The sequence below is a fragment of the Acanthisitta chloris genome, unplaced genomic scaffold (genome assembly GCF_000695815.1).
Source record: "Acanthisitta chloris isolate BGI_N310 unplaced genomic scaffold, ASM69581v1 scaffold28568, whole genome shotgun sequence".
NCBI classification, from domain to species: domain Eukaryota; kingdom Metazoa; phylum Chordata; class Aves; order Passeriformes; family Acanthisittidae; genus Acanthisitta; species Acanthisitta chloris.
The window spans coordinates 13,383-35,892 of record NW_008685869.1 but is presented as its reverse complement, the minus strand read 5'-3'; the positions used below and the strand labels follow the sequence as shown (position 1 = coordinate 35,892).

The 22,510-nt window shown below is 41.1% G+C and overlaps 1 protein-coding gene across 1 annotated transcript; it reads left to right on the top strand.

The window, feature by feature from the left end:
• The first annotated feature begins 1,333 nt into the window (after positions 1-1,333).
• Positions 1,334-22,041, top strand: GDAP2 (ganglioside induced differentiation associated protein 2). The gene is made up of 13 exons (XM_009079928.1): positions 1,334-1,580; positions 3,130-3,269; positions 7,103-7,256; positions 8,784-8,872; positions 10,127-10,203; positions 11,268-11,427; positions 13,112-13,262; positions 14,171-14,247; positions 16,054-16,130; positions 16,707-16,846; positions 17,456-17,510; positions 20,383-20,526; positions 21,251-22,041. The coding sequence occupies exons 1-13, from the start codon at positions 1,405-1,407 to the stop codon at positions 21,296-21,298; spliced, it is 1,488 nt and encodes a 495-aa protein (XP_009078176.1). The 5' UTR covers positions 1,334-1,404; the 3' UTR covers positions 21,299-22,041.
• Positions 22,042-22,510: the final 469 nt, after the last annotated feature.

The following is a 22,510-nucleotide window of genomic DNA, read 5'->3' as shown; positions in this document are numbered from 1 at the left end:
TGTCATCCCGCCGGGGCTGCCTCTGCCGCTGGAGGGCCCCAGGCAGCGAGCGTGAGGGAGACACCTCGCAGGAGCTGATGTGAGCTCCTCTTCTCCTGCCTCGTACTGCCGTGCCTAGACCCCTGGGTTTGGCTGCTCATCAGGGGAAGATGGCGTTGTAGATGAGCTTTTGGTTGGAGCCAGTGTGACCGCACTTGCTCGTTGCTTTTCTCCCAGCTCTTCGTGGCAAAAGTCTTACTTTGATGCTTTTACAGCCCTATGTGTCGTAGTGCCAATCTTTATTACCTTTCAGCGTGAGCTTGGATGCTTGTGAGGTTTTTTTCTTTTCTTTTGTTCTTGCTAGTGAACATTATAATTTGCGCTTCATAATTACCCCTTGTGGATGCAATCTTATTTAAATAATTATCAATTATGTGCCTGTGAGAAGGGTTAAGTAGGAGATGTGTATGTGGCAAGGTCTAGATACTTATGTGGGTATGTTTGTGCTAGTTTAATTAATTTGCGTAGTTTAGTAGTTGCAATTAAAATGTTGTCGCTTGAGTGTTATGTGCTGGCAACTGAAAAGTACCTATCAGCAAGTTTCAGGCTTGATCTAGCAACCAGTGCCATCTTAGGCTTTAAAAAAAAAAAAGTCAGATTGCAGAGCTGTCTTCAGATTCATTGGGCCAGTGTTCAAATTTACAGCTTTATTCTTTCTTGCAAAAATTATTGGGTAAAGGGTTTTTGTGCCAGAGTGCACAACCATAAGAATTATGTCATTCCAAGTCTTGTTTGCAGTGCTTCAGAATTCACTGAATGTAGAGGGCTGTATGATTTGAGGGAAGGGAGGATGTTTTGATTGGTTTGTTTGTAAGGTTTGGGGTTTTCTTTTTTTGGGGCATTGTGATTTGGAAAGCTGTGTATTTCTATTTTTTCTTTTTAGGTAGGACCCTGGGCTATACTAGTATCTCTGGAAGAACAGATTATACATACCCTGCTACAAATTGGCTTTTTGTTTAGATAAAGAAGTAACACTATTCAGAAAGACTGAGGTCCTTTCTACACTTAGATATATGTTTTTGCTGTTTCCAAAATGCAAGGTCACAAGCCAGTTAGATCAGTTTAGTAGAGAAGGTGTTTTCATCTTGCACTACTGGAAAAGGTTTGCCTTACTGCAAGTATCTGCATTTCCTTTTTGCGTACAGGTAACAAAACAGAGGGAACATTTGAGTGGGAAATCTCCTTTTGTGTTTGCTGGTTGTAATTGCATTGCAGTCTGGGGAGAGGTCTGGCTCCACAGTATAATTTTTTTGTGTGTACAGCTGGTGACCTGATTTGATTTTCTTTCTTTAAAGCACCTGGAAGTCTCCAGTGAGAGCTGGAGTGTGACAAGTTAGCAGAGGAAGGGAGTTTTGTTTCCATTCCATGGATCCCTTGGGTGCTCCTTCCCAGTTTGTGGATATTGATAGTCTGCCAGGCTGGACTGATGCCTATGAGGTCAAGCAATTGGATTGTCACAACAATCCTGTGGAAAAAGCTCCAGTTGATGTTAGGTCACCTTTTCCATACAGGAAAGACATCAATGAAAAAATAATCTTATGGTAAGTTCCACATGGCTCTAGTGTGTCTGTTGTCACTTATGCATGTACTGCAGAATCTAATTGCTTCACATAATGATTGTTGCTCCAGAGGAAAGCCTTCAAATCCTCTTTTTTTGAATCAAAAATTACAGATATTTGAAGAAAATAATCTTTTTGTTTGCTGGAAATGGACAATTCTGAGATTTTGCTCCACCACAGGTTATAAGTTGCATGTTCATAGGCAGCCCTTGATGCAGCAAACTGGGGCTGTGCTTCCTACTGTGATACTGTATGCTTATTATTAACACATAGTTGAGCACCTTGATATAAGGCTTTTATCTTTTTAAATGGCTATCTACTAGCTGCTTTTTTTTTTCTGCATTTGCTGGCATTGTTTTCATTTCACTTTCCTGGTTTAAATCAGTATTTCTTCTTTTCATGTGGTTCTTGTGGCTTGTTTTGGGCTCTTCCCGGCTTCTTCACCCCATTCTGTGTTTTGTCTCCAAGATTTTCTACCAAAATCTATTGATAAAGTACAGTGTGCTGAGGTGAACTTACTTCATCATTTTTTCTTTCCTGTAACTCAGGAAAGAACTCCTGTTCTCTAGATAAGTAACTATGTTAATCAATGTGAAGAGAGAAGGATTTTTCAGGGACAGAGATTCAGGAATTAGCCTGAACCTCTTTCTGGTTAATACATGTGGAAAATGGGACTGTTCATGGATTTTCTGAACCCAATTAAGTAAAGAAGGGGAGGAGTAAAAGGTTAAACATCTCTTATGACTTCAGCTTGGGTGTAATAAATGTGTGCGGTTTTAACTGTTATTTGAATCTCTTCCTGTGCATGGGAATCTTTATTTCCCTTATGTTCTTTGATCCCAAAATCCCTTACGGCTGCTGCTGTGACAAAAAGCAGGTCAGACTTCTGTTACTCCATTGTCCCTTACACATCTCTGCTGTGTTTATCTTCTGCATGTCTGATCCTTGAACAGCAGAATGAACATGATCACATTGTGAGTTCACAGTCTGGGAACAAAAGCAAAGAGAACGTGTCCAGCTGCGGTGTCACTCTAGATCTGCAGTGGTCTGAGGAAAAGCAGCAGCAGTAAGCTGCCCTGGATAGTGTGTATGCAAACTGAACGGAGTACGTTGGAAAAATTGTTGAGGTTTTGAAAGTAATATAACACAAGGGCCGTGCTCTTACCTCCGAGAGAAGATATGTGGGGTTTTTGGAGCCTGTTGCACTGCCTCAGTTTAACATGCTGCTTTGCATGTTTGCTGTCAGCTGCCCTACATACATGTACAGCACTGCCCTTCCTGCATACATCCCTAAGCTAGTGTAGAGGCTGGGAGGCTTCAAGGAACTGAGGGTTTGCACGCAGACTGTCTTCATCAGATAGAGACAAAGGGTGATTCTGCATGGTGAGCATGTCAGGGTGTGCTACACTATGTGGGAACTGGAGTACTGTTAATGCTTTTCCTGTAACTTGGCATTTCCTTGCTTGTCAGCACTTACTTGACAGTATCCTGCTTAATCGTACATTTATCCTGCAAAAAACTGTTTCCACAGGAAAGGAGATGTCGCATTACTGAACTGCACAGCCATTGTAAATACCAGTAATGAGTCTCTCACTGATAAGAATCCAGTATCTGAAAGTATATTCATGCATGCTGGGCCTGACCTGAAGGATGAACTCCAGAAGCTCAAAGGTAAGTGGCTGGAGACATTCTGATCTTAACTGAAATCTACTGTCCTTGCATAGTACAAAGCATCAGGATTTGGGCATAAACTGAAAAGGTATAGCTTCTCCCCCAGCAAAAGCTGATGTTAATGTGAAAAAAATGCCAGCCTAGTCTCTTCTTTCTGCCACTCACATTACAGATCACTGAGAATCTGTGGCAGATATTCAAATTAATGAGCCCTTATTTTGTGATACACTAATCTCCGTTGTTATCTGAAGCCACTTTGAGTAGTTAGCTTATCAGAGGTTTTGCTCAAGGGTCTTATCTTGTACATCTTCAAACTGTGCAAGACAGGAATGGAAGTTCACAATTGCAGAAACTAAGTGGATTCTGTTAGATTGTGTATTCTCTTTCAGAGTAGTAATGTACTCACAGTCTTTCAGGAAACCATGACAATAATAGATGGATTGATGAAACAGTGCGTGTCTAAATAAAGTCTTAAATTGATTGGCTCATTTGACTCTTGTGTGCAAGAAAATACTTTATTGGAAAAATAAATGCAAGGCTGTTCTGGAAATTGATGGGAGGAAGCTATACTTTCTTGATTCTTTTGTCACCTCTGCTTCCTTTTTGTCTTCTTTCCCATGTAACCTTGAAATTTTTTCATAGGAGAATGTGTAAAAAAAGTGAAAATGTCCAGTCTACTCTAAAGCTGTAAAATGAGTGTGTTTCCAGTTAGTTCTTTCCTGTTTTAGTCCTATGGCTTGGTATGTATTCACATTTCATAGACTCCAAGAAAAATCATGATCTTAATGCACGTGATGTGCTGGCCTTTCAAAGGTCTGTGCTTTCTTTAAAGCTCAGCTAACTCGTGTGTTCCTGGAAGCAGTGTGCTAGCTTTGATTAATGCACAAATACTACAGCCAAGAGTCCAGGCTTGCAGATGAAGTGCTGTTGATACATGCTTGCCTATTAACACGTACTGGCAGCAGTCTAACAAAGACCACCTGTAACAGCACTGCACAGTAGTGTTCCAACTCCAGTGACACTTTTTCTCTGCCACACACATTATGTAGGCGATACAGACTTTCCATGTTGAACTCAGAAAAGCTGTTCTAATGTCTGAAATATGATCAGATAATAAATACAATCTTGACTTTGTTCCCAGTGTTGCCGTAGACCTTGACTTGCGCTGTTCACTTCACCCTGTAGCTTAAAATAGGAATAATACTTACTGCTCATTTTAGTTGTCTAAGTTTTGTAGAGATCTCCAGGTGGAAAGTATTGGGAAGTATGACATGATCTAAGTGTAGTTAGACATTACTGATGCTGTGTCAGGTTGTCTGAATTTATTACTGACATTCTGAATTCACAACTATACCTCAGTCAAACTTTCTTCATTCGTTTTTTTTTTAACAAGACAGTTTTTCCTACAGGCCTTTGCTTGCTCTTTACTAGTTGTGAGACTTGGATGGACCACAGAGGAAGAATAGTAACTTGGTATCTGGTATATTGTTTTGGTTTTGGCTTCTACTTTTTCCATATTGTGCTTATTTAATTGCTCTCTTGAGCTGTTGTAGAGGATGTCCAGGAATTCAGAAGAGTATGCTTAGTTTTAGTATGCTGTTGTATTCCTTCTGATTAACCCAGAAGAAGCAAGGTGGAGATCTATAGAAGCTAATGATACAATTTATTGGATCAAAAATTTTACAAGATGCTGGCTTAAAGGCAATGTATTGTTGCCATTAAAAAGATGTGATTAGAGTTTTGAGTAAGGAAGAGTCTCAACCTGGAATGTTTCTTCCCATAAAATACACTTTTACATATGTTGATAGTTTGCCTGAGCATCATGAGGAATGAGTGGAGTGGGAGAAGTGAACAGTCCTATTCAGTGGGAAGCTCAAGCCAAGCTACTGTAGTGCTGCTGCCAGAAGGGTGTCTGCAGCTGCTTGTTCATGCCTCGTTCCTTTTTGTGGGTACTAGCAACCTGTAAGAAGATCAGGTTGAATGCTAATCAAGTGAAAGCACTAGTTTTCAGCCAGATCAGAAAGCTGAAGTGCAGCTGTACAAACTGAAGGAAGAAGGTTGGAAAATACTTGTCTTTGATGGTAGGGAAGGAGACTATAGAAGCACTACTTCAGCTGTCCAGAACTGGAGCAGACTAGATTTAGGTGAGGAAGGGGAGGTTTTATAAATTTTTCTTCCAGGTGCCAAAGGAAAAGCAGACTTCAAACACAGTATCTGTTCCTAGAGTATGTAACTGGAGGGTGCTGTGAGTGGAACATTTTATATGTCACTTGAACTTCCTTGCCTTGAGACCAGACTAGTCTGTCAAGAAAGTACAGTCTCCATGAGAATTGTACATCGCCCTTACGGACACTAAAAACTTGCAAAAACAAACTTGCAAAAGCTAAGCAAGCTACCTTGTTCTGGGAGCATAAATGAAACAAGAGTTTGATCTATTCCTTTTTAATAGCTTTACCAACAAATTGTTTGTTTTAAGGAGACTTGTAGTCGTTTTATCCTAAAAGGAGTTCTCCCCATCCAAGTTGTTAAATTCAGAAGGACTTTTTATTGCTGGCTGTATGTTTGTGCATCAGTTTTCTGCACAATATTAAATCACTTCTTTTGGCTCTGTATGTAGCATAGTAAGCACTGCTATTAAGGCACCATTTGTAGCAATTTTTGTTTTGTCCTTATATGCATAGTTTTAAAATGGAGAGAAATGAGCACAATTCTCACCTCCTCTACCTGACTAGGTGATGCTAAGCAGCTGTTATGAGATAGGATGCTATCCCTAGTATTTGATGTCAGAAACACTGACTTCCATATATTAGAAGGTGTCTGACAATATATATAGTCACACGTGTATATATGTGTCTGATTCTGGAGGAAGTCAAGGGCTTGAATACTTCTGGCTTTGTTATGACATGGTGTGCTGGTTTGGGACAAGTGACCCAAACTGACCAAAGTCTTACTCCATACCATGTGACATCATGCTCAGTATATGCAGTGGGGGAAATTGTGAATGGATTTTATCTTTAGGTTTTGAAACATCTGAACCGACTATTGAAATGCTAAGGCTTGGAGAGTAGGCCCAAGCCAGAGTTGACTTAGAGATGAATCCTGAACATTTTGTGATTGATACCCTTTGTGCTAGTTGGTTAAACTGCTGACAGTGCATACATAACAATATAGATTTAGCAAACCCCTTATGTTAGCTTTTTGAATCATAAACAAGACACCTCAGAGACTGGTGACTGGTGTGCCATCTTGTGCAACTCTCTAAGGTATGTAAGGAAACCCCACCAACCATGCCCTGGGCTCTGGCCTAGTTCTCGTCTCGGTTGGTCAGGGTAGGGGTACCACCAGATTTTTCTGCATAAAACTGCAAGAAATAACACAAATCGTTCTGACTTGCCAATTTGGCCCATAAAAGCAGGACCCCCTTGCCATTACTTTGGACGCCTCACCTCTGAGTGGATGCACTATGTAGGACTTCCCAATGGCCAGGAAAGGCTCTCCAAACCCTGGCTGCAACTGGGGCTCCCCAGCGACTGTGGATCTGGATGATGATAAAGTATGAGGGCAATTGGTGATGTATCTTTCTTAATCACTATGCTTCTTACTGGATAGTAATGATTAGGTGCATTACCTTGCTTATTTAATTTGCTGTTTGTGCTGCTTGAATTAGAGCTTTGTCAACTAACTGTGTAAGTAATTGCATTATTCATTTTTGTACCATCTTAATTAGTAGTAAAATAAGCCTATCCCTTTTGTTGGTGTTTGGGTCATTTCTGTTGCCCCCACCAATTGGCAAAACACATGGACATTTATCCTTGTGGTTTTGTCTTTTTCAGGTTGCAGGACAGGTGAGGCTAAACTCACCAAAGGGTTTAATCTGGCTGCACGTTTCATCATCCACACAGTGGGGCCCAAGTACAAAAGTCGGTATCGCACCGCAGCCGAGAGTTCTCTCTACAGCTCTTACCGCAATGTCCTGCAGCTCGCCAAGTAAGCACACCACAACTTGCATGAGGGTTTGCCATCTGTGGTACATCTGTTCTAGATACTTAGATCTGCACCCAGGCCAAACGTCTGTCTCATGTGTATTCGATTTGGTTAAGGACAGGAGAACATGAGTGCCTTCAGGGTATGCTTCGTGCCTTTTGTTATCTATGCTGTGGTATAGATAAAATACGCAGAGAGGTCTGAGCCCGTTCAAGTCTTGAAACCATGTAGCTGGAGCTGTGCAGCATTCACTTACTTGAAGGAGAAACAGCATTAATAGTTGCACTGGGTACTGTGCTGCAAAAAGCTTTAAATGAGCTCGAGCAGCATCCTCCTGTGTGTCTGCAGCCATGTGGGTGTACCCACAGACAGTTTTGACTGCTGTATCAGATCTTAAGTTTGGTCTCTCTGCCTTTGTATAACAGATACCTAAAACTGAGTCAGGGTGTAAGGTTATTCTAAATCTACAGTTGCTGCAGCTAGGTTTGTAGTTTTTCCTCTTTCATCTGTGGTATATTCTACTTTCTTTTAGCTAACAGGTTTTTTTATTTCTATTTTTCACTGTTCTTTCCTGTATTCTGTCCTTCTTCTGTTGTAATGGTAGCAGTCACAAAAAACACCTGAACAAGAGCAATGTCAGAAAATATACTCAACAATTTCTTAGTGTTGGGAAGATCAATTCTTTCAAGTCTGGACTGTGCATTACAGTGCATTAGTAACTTTCATAATCAAGATTACAGCTAAGGTTTCTAGCATGTGCCAGTTTTGTTCAAACTCTGAAGTTATAAGAAAACAAGGTCTGGGTTGAAACATGTTTAGAACAATTCAAAAATTCTGATAGTTCTGCATATTGAATGTCATTCAGGCAATCTATTCTCTAGACTAAATTTTGGTATTTGTGAAATTGTCTACCAACTCTGAGCTTGCTCAAACTCCTCTGATGACTGTTGGCAACAGCTCTGCTTTACTCTTCTGAACATGTGGCTCAGTGTTGGCAGCATCTTACTTAAAGTATGTGTCACTCTGTTCTGATGATTGTCTAATCATACCTGTGATTGAGTAAGCCACCTTGGTCTGTGTCCAGACCTCTAACAAAACAAGTGGTTGGTCAGGTGAAGGAACAGGAGAGTGTTTGTGGCAAAGAGCACCTTCTTTTCCCCTCAGTCTCCTCACTGTCAATCCTACACAGGAAGGAAAATATTTTGGAAGGGATTACAGGGAGCTTGAGGGAAGAATTTCATTCAGAATACAAGAAACTGCAGGAACAACATAGCTGAGGTAGAAGGAGAAATCTGAGAACAAGCACCAGAGGAATGTGGAATAACTAATGGTTCTGGCCTTCTCTTAATGGTGGTATGTATATATATTTTGTCAGGGAAGAATCCCTGAAGGGGAATCCCTGAAGAAGAGAGAGAAGGGTTACTGCTGCATAGAGCCAGGGAAAAAATTATTGGTGTTACCTGCTGTGCTGACAGACATCTGTTCACATCTGACTGTCTCTTCATTTGTTTCTCTTTTTCTGGATTTCAGGGAACAGGCAATGAGCTCCATAGGATTTTGTGTCATTAATTCTGTGAAAAGATGTTACCCCTTGGAGGATGCAACCCACATAGCACTGCGTAAGTTTGTTGGAAAGCCACATAAACTGGATGACAGTATTCAGCAGGTCATTTACCTCTGACAGATTGCTATTGATACAGGCAAACCTTTTTTTTAGGGGGCAGTGGTTTGTTAGAGGCTGTAAAAAGGCAAGGCCTTGCATGGTTGATCAGGAAATGGAAGATAAAAACAAATAATCCTTCCTGTATTGAGAGATCATCAGTAAAGATTCATGGGAATCTGTGCTGGAACTTGCACTCTTCAATATATTAATTAATAACCTGGAAAAGATGCTGAACAGTGAGAGAGTTTGCTGGCAATAGGAAATTTTTCAGAATAGCAAAGATGAGGCCTTACTGTTGAATACTTATAGATGTACCTCAAGCAACAGTGAACTTCATCTGCTGTTTTAGCGCCATCGACATAACCAAATGTAAAGTGATATTCTTCCCCCACTGAGCCACTCCTATATGCTTATGCCTTCTTGTGCAAAATGATGGGCTAATCTTAGGGAGCAAAATGTTGAGATTATAATAGCTCCATGCAAACAACAGCTTAGAGGAGTTCAAAACAGCAAGCTGAGTAAGAGACAACAAAGTTAAGCATGTTATGCAATAAATCTGTGCTTTGTTCATTTAAAGCCGCACATTCAAAAATAATAGTAGAGAGAGAACTTGGAGGTCAACAAGAATAGGAAAAGGCAAGAAGTTGCCGAGTAACCTGATGTCTGTTTCAGACTGGAATATGCTAAACTTAAAGGAAATGTGATAGATGTCTATAAACTCAGGATTGGCATGGAAACGGTGAATAGGAATCAGTTATTAACCTCCCAAAATAAGAACCTTCAAACAAGGCCAGTATGAATCAGGTTCTGTTTGTTTTATGAACCTTCTGACCAAAAAGCATGACTAAAAGTTTCCAAATTTCCTTGGTGTTCAAGGGGAAACTATATTAAAGAAAGAAATGAAGACTACTGAAAACAAATCAGAAAATGTCCTAGGCTGAAAATAGAAGAGTGCACAGACAATAATGTTGTATATCCATCTCTAAAGTGAACCTCAGGAGAGAGTGGAGATGGAACTTCCAATATGGCCAGCAACCCATTTGAGGTGTTAAACTACCACTTAATCCACACTTGCCTACAGCCTGTGGAACAATTTTGTATGAGGAGAGGGATGTATCTCTCTTCTGCACTCTGAGTTCTTTGCTTGTAGTTGCATATGTAGATTTTTTTCTCCTGTTTTGCTAACTACATTTAATCTTCTTTCTTGCAGGCACAGTTAGAAGGTTTCTGGAGATTCATGGAGAGACTCTGGAGAAGGTGGTGTTTGCTGTCTCTGAGCTTGAAGAGGTACATCCTTGGCATTCATTCCACAGAAATTCATGGGCATGTTTGAGCTTCTCTGCAGCAGCATTGTAGAGCTGGATTTGGATTTCCCCTTCAGATCACATAGGCTTTTGGTCTTAGAGCATCCTGTCTCCTGCTAGCATAGGAGTATTTTCCAGTTTATGCTCTTAGCAGTCACTATGGACGTGTTCAGTATATTTCTGCTTCTTGCTTCTGTGTTCCTGAACCATGGACAGGAATCAGTCCTAGAGGTTATAGCAGCCAGTTGTGCTGGATTCTATCTGTCAGCCAGAAAGGAAATTCCTCATATCAAATTTCCTCCTTACAGAAAGATGCTTCCCTTATGCTTTAAGAGTGCCAGTTTAGCATGCCTACAGATCACCTCCAAGCATCTTAAATGCTGCTTGCTGGCTTGTTCAAATAGCAAGCTTGACATTTGATGATGCGTGCTGAGAGATGCTGATAGTTTGAATGTTGACTTCTCTTGTGCATCAGACTTGCTAGTGGTAGTTCCTGAGCAGAACACCTGCACTCTGTTCAGATTCTCTGACATCTGAATGAGGAAAATAACTAACTTGTTGGGCATTATAAAACTGTTAATCTGTTAGAGAGAACACATGAAGTATTACAAGGTTCACTAGAGGATTTTTTGCTATTTTTTTCCATGTGGAAAGGGTTTCTCCTTGTTGGTTGTTGCTTTTTCTTTTCAGATCATTAAAGGTGACCTGTGTAGTGATGCATTTTAGTATATGCAGCTTTTGCTGAAGTCTGTCATCCATGCATATTGTCACTTCATTACAAAGCTAAAGTACCTGCAATCTACCTGAGTTCATGCATGTTAAAGCAGAACTCTCTCAAGGTCATTTGCCAGTGTGGCAGAGAAAGACAAAATTAACCTTTATCAAGGTTACTTGCCTTTATTTCCAGGTAGCAGTCCCAAGTAAGCCATTAGGAAATGGTGTTTTGCCTCCACACTGCTGAGGAGGTCCCTGCTACAAAGGCAGGTGCTATGTAACTGAAGAGCAAGTATGCATGATAGACGCTTCACGCCTTTTTCTTATTTGTAGGCCACTTACCAGAAGCTGCTGCCTCTGTATTTTCCGAGGTCATTGGAAGAAGAGCTACAATCCTTGCCTTACCTCCCTGCAGATATTGGCAATGCAGAAGGGGAGCCTGTAGTACCAGAGCGGCAGATCAGGATTACTGAGAAGCCAGGTGTTCCAGATGGTGAGTCCTGAACTTGAACATATTAGTATCTGCATGTGAAAGTCGATGGGGAAAACAGAAAAAGAAGTGATGTTTTCCTACCTCAGTTCACCTTAGGCAGTTTATAATGAAGAGAATTGTCAAATTGCCTCACTGGCTTCATGTGTTCCACAGCAGTAACTTCTGCTTTCTGCCTTGTTGTGTAGAGTGGTGTGGTTAGAGGAAGCAGTAGAACTGCTGTTGGTTTTCTTTCTGGGGTGAAGAGATGGGTAGTTCATTCCCTTTGTAAAGTTTCTTCCAAAGTGATTAGGACCTTTGAAGGTTTTCTGCAGAATCTCATGCAGCCTCTAACTCAAAAAGGCATTCTAGCTAGTGGTCTGTCTTGTATATTAGCAAAGTGTTGCTTATATGTTGCAAATGTTTCGAATTACACGGTTCTGTTGATGCAGTATGTGTATCTAACTAGATATGCAATGGAAACTAGCAGAAACACCCCAAAAGAGAGAACTCAATCAACCCAGAGATCAGTGTTTGGAAATGGCTATCAAAGCTCAGTGAAAGTCTGTTTTAAAGAGGTTGCCTAGATGTCAGGGTTGAAGTGAGATACATAGAGCAAAACCATTTAATATATAAATAGCCATAGCTGACATTTCTGCCAAATTTGTTAAGGAATAATGTGAAAGCTTTACACTTCAGGCAAAGCCTTAAACCATCCAAAGTAGATAAGATGGAATGGGTTTCAAAGATTTTCTGCTTTTGTGTGGCCAGTTGGAATAAGGCAGAATATGTAATGAGGAGACAGGTGACTTAATATTCCTGTTCACAGTTCAGTACTTGATGTACCTACTCCTGCTGATCAGACTCCAAGCTTTTTCTGGTTTATTTGTTTGGGTTTTTTTCTCCTGCTGTCCAGCTTGCTGCTTAGAGTGATATTTGCAGCTGTAGCTGATCAGTGTAAGGTATTCAATAATTTGCGCAATTGCTGGGTTTGCATCCGTAGGAGTGAATTTATGTAGTGGAATCCTGCTCTCTTGTCCCACTAAAACTGGGAAACTTGATTCCCATCCAGATTGCCCTGAAAGATAGTGCTAGGAGCCTTAGAAATATTCCTTGATGACACCAAATTCAGTGGAGTGTTCTGGTATTGTCACTAGTAAGTGAGTCTGTGCTCTTGTATTCCATCACACGGTTATGTTGTAAACAGTGCTGTAAAAATACCTAAAGTCTGGCTACCACCAGCTCTACAGCATTTGCTCATGAAGTGCCTATTATATAAAAGTGAGCCCTTTCTACAGTACAGCTTCTATATTGAATAAAGCTACAGCATCTGTGCTTGTTCACACTTATTTTCCCCACCTGTGATAAGCAGGACAACCCCAAAGCCCAAGTCACTCTCTCCAGACCTTGTTTTTTGGGAGAGTTAACTGTTACCCCTTTGTTAAAAGCTGATGACTAAGACTCTTCCATTTAGTTTCCTGACAAACCAACATTTTAAGGAAACCTAGTTATAGATCACATGCTGTAATCTCTCAGTGGTACTGGGGAGCTATTGGAGATGTATCATGGTGTGTTGTGGGTTTTTACATTAGCCTGTGGCATGATGACTGGGTTGGCTCACTGAGGTGCTTAGCAATTCAGCAGCAGCATTGCTGTCCTGTACACAGCTCAAACGTTTTATACCACACCACCTTTGTTTTTACTGCAGATACTTCAGATGAAGAGGGTCTGGAGGCAGATTTGTCTTTCATTGGTTCCCATGCTTTTGCTCGCATGGAGGGAGACGTTGATAAACAGAGACGCCTCATCCTTCAGGGACAGTTGTCAGAGGCAGCACTACAAAAACAGCATCAGAGGAAGTGAGAATCTGCTTGTCCATGTGAATGCTTTGTGTTAATTAGCTGTTCAGAGGACCAACCCTTATGAATGATGATTTTGTTATCTGTAAAGCCTAATCTTCCAGCAGGGTAATACAGACAAGCCTGGCATCTCCCTGGATTGATGTGGTAGCCTCTTTGGCCTGAAGGGAGAGGGGAAGGGGCAGTAGGAGGAAGAAGGAAGCTGGGGGTGAACTCACTAGCATACTCAGTGTATCCAGCTAGCTGCCTTATCCGTTTGCCACAAGATGTCACTGTTTTGTCACTGCTTTTTGTAGTGGGGTCACCTGTTTGCAATTGCCCTTGAGGCTCTGGGCAGATAACAAAACATTTTTCTTCCAAATGATAACTAAATGAATATTGAGGCCTTCTGCCCCCGGCCCTGGAAACCCTCATGTGCATGATCACTTTCTTAGAAGCTAGTTCCATGCTGGAGGCATGGTGCTTGGCTTGTTTTGTCAGATGAGGCACTAAGTTGTTCACCATTCAAAAGGGAAGAAAAATCCATATGTGACACTGGTTGCTGCATAGTTGTATTTGACTTCTAGTTTTTTTTTAAGAAATTTTTTTATTTCTGTCTTTTAAATACTGACAGAAAAACCACTGAGGTCTTTTCAGCTCAAATGCAATGCTTATAGTTACTAGCTGATGTGTGTTCATTGCCCTAGTGAAAATCACTAGGTGTGTAACTAAGACATTCAATTTTAATTTTTAGCACTTCTTTCTTTAACAATTTGACAGTTCCTCCGTAGGTCAGAAAACCACAACATTAGAGAGAGGGCTTAGTCAGAAAAAGCTTGTTTTGTCCTTCCCTTCTCATATACCTCTTAAGGCTTCTAATGCTAATTCAGAGGGGGATTAGATCTGACCAGCTGTTTTTAACTTTCTAGTTATAATCGCTGGCTGTGTCAGGCAAGAGCCGAAGACCTCTCTGACATTGCTTCTCTTAAAGCCTTGTACCAGACAGGTAAGTTCAGGGTGCCAGTGACTGATGTGTATTGTCTTAAAGTAAAAGTACAAAATACAGTGTCTTCTTTGGAGTTGTGTATATGATTGGTCATGCTGTTAAGCTAGAAGCCTGGCCAGGAACTAGGCAACACCTCTGAAAGTAAACAGGAGTTCTCTCTTGATCTGCTGTGAAAGATGGTGTGGTAAACTCCCAAACTGCTCTGCTTTAACACTGAGGATACATGCGTATCCTGAATTATCTGTAGCTTTATATGTAAATCAGTACTGTTAGATTAAGCCAATGTATAAGTGCTCTGTATGAGATAGTTATTTGGCCTGAATTACCTCCACCTTTTTGTTACACAGAAATGAATGTTGCTTTCAAATGATTAGTGTAGAGCATATGCACTTACTAAAGCAGCTTTTAATACAGCTCTCCTGAACAAAATGGCTTGCTTTATTTCACTCAGGTTAGGAATGTGTTGCTCTCCCCTGTATGCCTCTCCTAGTACCAACAGCCCAGTACCATTGGCAGCACATCTTGCAGTCTTGAGTTCACTGGATGGGGCGATTAGGAAGAGATTCAACAACCCAATGGAGAGTTCAGGAGAAGAAAATAGCTGGGAGGTCCTTGCAGCCTGGAAATCGGGGGGGGGGAGGGGCAGGTACTCTTCAGTTTACTTTTACTCCTTAGGTAGCATCATACTCAAATGTTAAACTTGCCACAGTCACAGTGGCTTATTGCTGCTTTGCACAGTGTTAGGAAGAAACAACCAAGTAGTCAGGCTCTCAAAAGCATAGCTGTGCTTCTGCAGAAAAAGTCTGTCTGGCACTTGTGCTGATATATTTGGCCTCCTGAAGATCCAGATACTTATCCTGATCTTTTTGCAAGTATCAGGGGTGTGTGATACCTTCTGCTTAGTAGCTGCAAACTTAAATTCTTTTGTTTGCCATAGACAAGGCTCTGTGGGCTGCAGGAGGTCCGTAAGGCATGCTCTGGGAATCTCTGCATTAGATTTTAGAGCTTGATTTCTAGGAAGAATTCAGCTTCAGTGGTAGAAGTGCAAATGAAGCTTTTGGGTTTTCTTTAAATAAAAACCATGTTATTACTTGAGATTTAGGTAAACAAGTACCACACAGGCAACATAAAACTGCAATCCTTAAGACTCAAGTTTCACAGATGTGATGGATCAGAATAGTCCAGAGAAGAGCAACGAGGCTGGTGAAGGGACTCGAGTACAAGTTCTATGAGGAGAGGTTGAGGGAGCTGGGGTTGTTTAGCCTGGAGAAGAGGAGGCTCAGGGAAGACCTTATCACCCTCTACAGCTACCTGAAAGGAGTAGGGGAGTAGTCAGGTAGGTCCAAAGTAATCATGTGGGGGTTGGTCTCTTCTCTCAGGCAACCTGAGGACAAGAGGGCACAGACTCAAGCTCTGCCAGGGGAGGTTTAGGTTGGATATTAGGAAGAGATTTTTTTACAGAGAAAGTAGTCAGGCATTGGAATGGGCTGCCTGGGGAGGTGGTGGATTCACCATCCCTGGAGGTTCTCAAGATGAGATTGGATGTGGCACTTAGTGCCATGGTCTAATAACAATGGTAGGGTTGGACTCAATGATCCTTGAGATCTCTTCCAACCCAATTGATTCTATGATTCTATGATTCCACTGTTATAGAGAGAGCAGCAACTCTAAGTGTATTTCCTCTGTTGCAAACTGGATGCACTGTAAATATTCTGAGCTATGGCTGGTTCTCCCTGGTTTGAAAGGGACCAATGCCACAACCTGGCATGACTGAGAGGAGGTGGGGCATTTTTCTTCCTTTTGTAGGTGTAGATAACTGTGGCCGCACAGTGATGGTGGTGGTTGGAAGGAATATCCCCGTAACATTGATTGACATGGAAAAGGTAAGGCTTTATAAAATTAGAGTTGTGTATGTTGCATATGAATTTTCAGGGTGTAGAAGTCTGATTCTGAAGATAATTCAGTGTTAATACTAGAACCATTATCTGTAGAAGAATTAGAACGTATTAAATAGAAAATATTTTTATAGGCAGATAAAAATGTATTCCCTTACACAGCTACGTGTGTGTTGCAGTGGCATTTTTCAATGAGGAAGTGGCCTATTTTTAGAGCAAACGGGGCTAATATGGGCTCCTTTTTCTTCTCAAGAAGAAAGAGACTTGCCCTGCTTCTGTAATTGCCAAGACGTGAAGAATGAAATGTAATGAGTCAAATTATTTTCTCATGGAAACAGCAAGAACTTATCTCCATCTGTGAGGTCAGCTAGACAAAAAATTCATCCAAGTTGCTACAGTCAAGTTGAAGGCTTAAAATGTTCACCTTGCTTTTGTATCTGATATGTAATGCCATCCAGCCTTAGAATTCCTGATTTTTAAATGAATTAAAGGAAGTATATTAAGATGTAATGCAACTGTGGAAGGGTTCTTTGGAAATACAAATTTCATTTCTTTCTGTCTCAGGCTCTTCTGTATTTCATCCACGTCATGGATCATATTGCAGTCAAGGAGTATGTCCTGGTGTACTTCCATACACTCACAAATGATTACAATCAACTAGACTCTAATTTCTTGAAGAAACTCTATGATGTTGTTGATGCCAAGTGAGTACCAATAGGAAAATAACCTGTTTCACTCTCTCTGTGCTATGCCAATATTTGTCATTCCCTCTATCTGGTTTCCCATGTAATTGTGAGAGAGCTTTTCTTGGAACAAAGACCTAAGTAACTAACAAAGGCAAGGGGAAGGAAGCAATGTTTTCTTTCCATCTCAAAACCATCTATTAAACCAGAAGTTTTATTCTCTGCAGTCTCCCTTTTGGAGATGTCAGGGAGGCACACTGGTCATACTGTCTGCCTCTGTCTAAAGCTGCAGCTTCTGGAGCCTGGCTTTGTTAACAGTGTGTTGCTAGTTGTGAGGGAAGAGATGTAGGTAACATTGGCAGTCATAATTTGTCCTTAACTGTGTTTCACTATCCAGTTTGAAGACTGCAGGTTGTGATGTCTTTAACTGAAAAATAGCCATTCTGCTTTTTTTGGGGGGGTTTTCCTTTTACATTTACTTTTTTGCTATCTGCCTCTGGATTAGATCTAACTTTTTAAAATGACATCACAGGCACTAAAAAAAAAATTATCTTTTTCATCAGTTGGGTATTGTGTAGGTGAAGTCAGTTAGAAACCTCTTTTAAATAATTTTTTTGTTCTCTAAACCAGGTACAAGAGGAACTTGAAGGCACTGTATTTTGTCCATCCAACATTTCGTTCAAAGGTGAGGTGAATAGTACAAAAGAAAAGTATATTTTGGGTGTTGGTGGAGTAGCATGTAAGCCTGTAGTATGAAGAACATGGAGGTGTGTAGAAGACATCCAAAATTAGGCATCATCTTCTGGATCCACAGTCAGAACTTAAAATTCATCCCATCTTTGATCTAGCTGTAGTCTTCCAACCTTTGTGATAAGCTGAACCCGAATGTGGTGCAAGCTGCTAGTGCCCTGTTTTATGTGTGCTCTTAACAGAGAGAGGTGGAAGCTTTGGATCATATTTCTTTCAAAGGGAATTATTTTTGTCCTTTTTCCTGCTGTCTGGTTGGCAGGGTGAAGAACCACGACAAAAAAACCTCTGGAAATTCTTTTTTTGTGTAGTTAATTTCCTGGGTGTTTCACCTCTTTTTTTCACCACAAGAAGAATCTATTGCATGTGTACTACACATTGCTTAAGAGCTACCCTGGTAAGGGCAGAGGGCAGTGCATCAAGTAGCAATTGGATGAGTCAGAATAAGAGAGTGTAGAGTAGCAAAGAAAGATGGGGAGAATGCCTTTGAGTGCCGAAAAATCCTGTTAAGCCTTCAGGAGACAAAATACTGAGCTTGTCAAGCAGTAAGATGTTGACCCTTGGCTGAGTCTGTGTGGGGCAACAGAAGATGGAGCTGGCTCCCTTCTGTACTTCATGTCTACTACTCGTGTGGCAGCAGTATGAGTGCTTTAGATGAACTAAGTGGCAGCACCAACCCTTCCTAAAATTTGTGGTTGTCCTATTAAAACAGTTAGGAATGTGATCCTCTGTGTTCACATCAGATTAACCTCAGTGTTTATTCTGCTTTCTGCTGACATAGATAAATTTGAGAAAATTATATTCCTGGAAAAAACATCTGTTTGCACATGTTCAGCAAAGATTTCTTTGCTAAATTTCCAGAGTCTTTCCATTGCATGTGCACAGCTGGGACACCATGAGATGTGGAGCTTCCTTGTTTCTATGTAGTTGAGACTAAGGCTTCCCAGCAGCATACCTTCCAGTTTTGGTTAGGATATTAATGATTCCCACAGGATACAGATCTGGGGTCTCTGTGCTAGAATTAGAGCTTCTAATGTAGGAGACAATGTAGGAGCTGGCATTGAACATTACTAAGGTCACAAAGTTGAGTGGAAAAGCTGCAACTAGTAAGTACTAGTATTTTAGATTCTCAGTAACACTTCATCCCCCCTCCTCTCTTCCCATACATTTCTCTTTGGTTGAGAAACATTTGGCATTTTGTTGGAGGATAAGAACTCATGTTCACCTTGTCTATTGCCATCTTGTCTGTCCCTTTGGGAACTGCAGTAGGACTCAACAGATACGTGGGCGAAGCAGATGGTTAGTGGGAAGTAGGGAGGGTGAGACACTGTTCTCTAACTTGCTGAAAATAGGATTAGTTTGTATCCTATTCTGACAGCACAGCTGGAGGCAAAAGAGCATGTGTATCCATGTCTTTCTGCCAGTCTTAACTGGAAGGCAAGTAGGATTGCTGCAGACTGCAGCATGGACTATCAGCTTACGAAACATGATGGGCAATGTGTAGCATAAAGTGTGATGGAGAAGGTGGCTGCTAAGAGGGAATGACTTTTCTTTCCCCTCCATTTTTTGGCTATTTGGGGGCTCTTGTCCCCATGGAAGATTGCTAGCTCAAAAGGTTCTAATTTCTTCAAAAATGTTTGGCACATTCATCTTCCTGTTTGGAGCACTGACTTACATGGGGAGAAGTAATGGGAAACACCCCATGCCTCCAATGCAGGAGGAAGCCTTGTGCATTCATGCAACTTCCCAAACACACCCATCACCCTTGAACATAGATGTCGTTCTTAAATCTCTAAAATTGTCCATTTTACAGCAGTGCCAAATCCTGGCACGGGATGGCTGCCATCTGATAGAGTTGCTTTTGCTTACTTATGGGCTAAAAAGGATCAAGAGGCTTTTCATTGGACCTCCAGAGGTCCCTTGGTCCAGCTCAAGATGGCCCAGCAAGAGCTGGGTGCCCAGGACCATATGATTGGTCCCTAATATGAGCATCTGTGACCTGTAGAACAGTTTTTTCTTTCCCTTCAGTTCACCAGGAAAAGACTAGATAAGAAATAAACAAGAAGTAATACAGTGCTTGATTTTGGAGCAGGTGGATTGAATAGGTAAAGCTTGTACAGTCAATCTAAACAGGAATATTTAGTAACTTGCAGAAGTATTGATGGTGTCTTACTGGTCTTCACAAAACAAGAATTCCTTGTCCTGTTTATATTCAAAAGAGACAGAGCTGTAAATATTTAGAGTAAAATCTTGTAGGATAGGTTGACAGGTTTATTCTCCTAGAGTTAAGTTGATTAGGCTTTCGTAAGAAGTGTGGTAAAACAAAAGGACATGCTCACTCAGCCAACCCAAAGCAGAAAGAAGGTTTCAATAGGACAGCTGAAAGTCTCCTTCTCTCCCTTGAATTGCCTTTTCTGTGAAAACTTGAAGGCTGAAGGTTGAAAATTATTCTGACAGAGTCAAATAGGTCATTTTCTGAGCTTGTTAAACTGGAAGTGAAAATGTGCCACTATGCTGATGGTTTTTTGAAGACAAATAGCAGAATAGCTGTTACTCTTGTACAATAGAAAGGGACCTTAAGCTGGCAGTTGGGGAGGAATGAGTGTAGAGTAAGGTAACACTAGCTTGAAAGCTCCCAAGACAGTGCTTGCTGGCAGGCAGTGGTGTGTACTTCCTGACCCTGTTGTGTTTCTGCAATGATATTGGTGTTTCAAGTTTAACTCAAGCCTGTTTAACCATGTCATTATGTTGAACTTGAAGGCTTTGAAACAGCACCATGTTAATTTGGTTGTGTTGGGGTTCATTTTCAGGTCTCAGCATGGTTTTTCACAACCTTTACGGTCTCAGGGCTAAAGGACAAAATCCACTATGTGGAAAGCCTTCAGCAGTTATTCAGAGCCATACCCCCGGAACAGATTGATCTCCCCCCTTTTGTCCTCGAGTATGATGCCAGGGTAAGTGACTGCATGTGGAAACCATGAGTCTGTGCTCCGAAATGCAGTTCTTGTGGTTCTCCCATACTGCTCTGCAAGACCTTTAAACGGGCTGATATATAATCATAAACATCATAAGAATTGGGAGAAGAAAGGGAGAAGGTTCCTGGAGAGTCTAATTGTTCTTTTGTGAGTAATTAATATCTTAATTTTTTGACTAATCAGCCCAAGCAGAGGGCTTGGCTCAGAAGCTGGCTACTTTCCCATGAGAGCAGTCTCCTATGTGCATAAAAGGCAGACTAACTTTCTTCAGCCAAGAACTGTAACATAACACACTAAGAGCCTGAGGACAAGATAAAAGCTATGTTACATACCTGGTATAAACCTTACACTGACTGGAAAAAAAATAGTATCTGTGTTTCGTCTTTCCTGTCCCACATATTAACAAGCATTCAGGAAAAGGAAAAATAAAACAGTGGAGAAAAATGGAACAGCAGAAGGGTGCCTTGCCTTTGTGTTGGACCTTCCTCCTCTTCCCTTCTCCATCCCTGGTCTCTAGCCAAATGGCGAAATGAAAATAGCTTGCATTGGCAAAATCATTCCAAAGAGGATGTGATGTAACTACAAAGTAACAGCCAGAGCTGTGTGTCTGTGTTAGCAGCTTTGTCTTGAATGACACCATCATTGCAACAAGGTGCATTGGAGACCTGTTTTTGTTCAACTGCTTATTCTGTTCTCATTGCAGGAAAATGGGCCTTATTATTCTTCTTATCCTCCATCCCCTGACTTGTGATCTGCAGTCCTGTGATGCTGCCAGTTTCCCATGGATCCAGTGACCTGATGCCTGCCAAAACCTGTGCATTTACCAATGTACAGAATTCAGAGAGGGTTTTCCTGCCCCAGCTCTGGTATTTTTTTACTGATGAGATATTTTCAAGCACTCAAGCAATCAGAGAACTTTATGCCACTGTGAACTGTACAACTATTTCAAATATATTTATCCAATGGAAAAGCTGATTTAAAGGTCCTTTCATGTTTGTGGTGTTTTGTTTTTGGGGATTTTTTGTTGGTGTTTTTTTTCAGTGTTGTTTTTTGAAGCTGTTACATTTTTGCTGTCTGAACAGACTTTCTCTTTTCTGGGAAATACATCAAAAGCACTTGGTCATTTTTTTTTTTTACCATTTCTGTTTTCCAGCTCTGTTTGTAATACCCATTTCTGACTAGTCTGTACAAATACTACATGGTACAAGCCTTGACACATCACTTCTCATATTGTCTGTGTTTCACATCTGATTACCTTCCCTTTCTGTTAGCGCTGATTTCTTTGGTCTTGACCCAGCTAAACTATTTGGAATTGGGAATGCTATGTCTACAGGCTGAACAAAGCACTACATCCAAGCCAAGATTACTCTAAGACTTAATATCATAACTACTAGGTAAGCTAGGAGCCTTGAAAAAGTCCCTGTCAGTTTTCATTGGATGATGTGACACATCAGGATGCCACTGCCCTCCCAGTAAGAATAAAACTGGAAAGCATTTGTGGTTTCTTTTCTCTAACTGTAGTAATTTATGTTCTCTTTTGACATGGCCAGATATGTTTGTATGGTAAGTGAATGTCATCTGCCTGACCTCTGGAGGGGGAGGGGAAATAGTGGCTCCAACCCCAGCCTCTGGTGGCAGAGATTGTTTTTTAGAGATATCCATGTCTCTTTTATTTCCTGTTGCACAGACACTCACTGATTTTTGGCAGACTTGATACATGCAAGAGAGCTTAGCCACAGGTTACTTGAACTGGATGTGATAGGTGTTTCAGCCTGCCCATGGAAAGCTAGAAGGAGGAGAATGCTCCCTTGTAAAACATAATCAAAGTGGCAATCCCAAGTACAGAAGGATGGAATCCCGGGTGGGAAGAATGTCACAACACTACTGAATACAAAAGTGATGGTGTGATTTTCATTATTTGATTCTAGCTACTTTCTGCCCTGACTTATCTGCTACTCTTTAA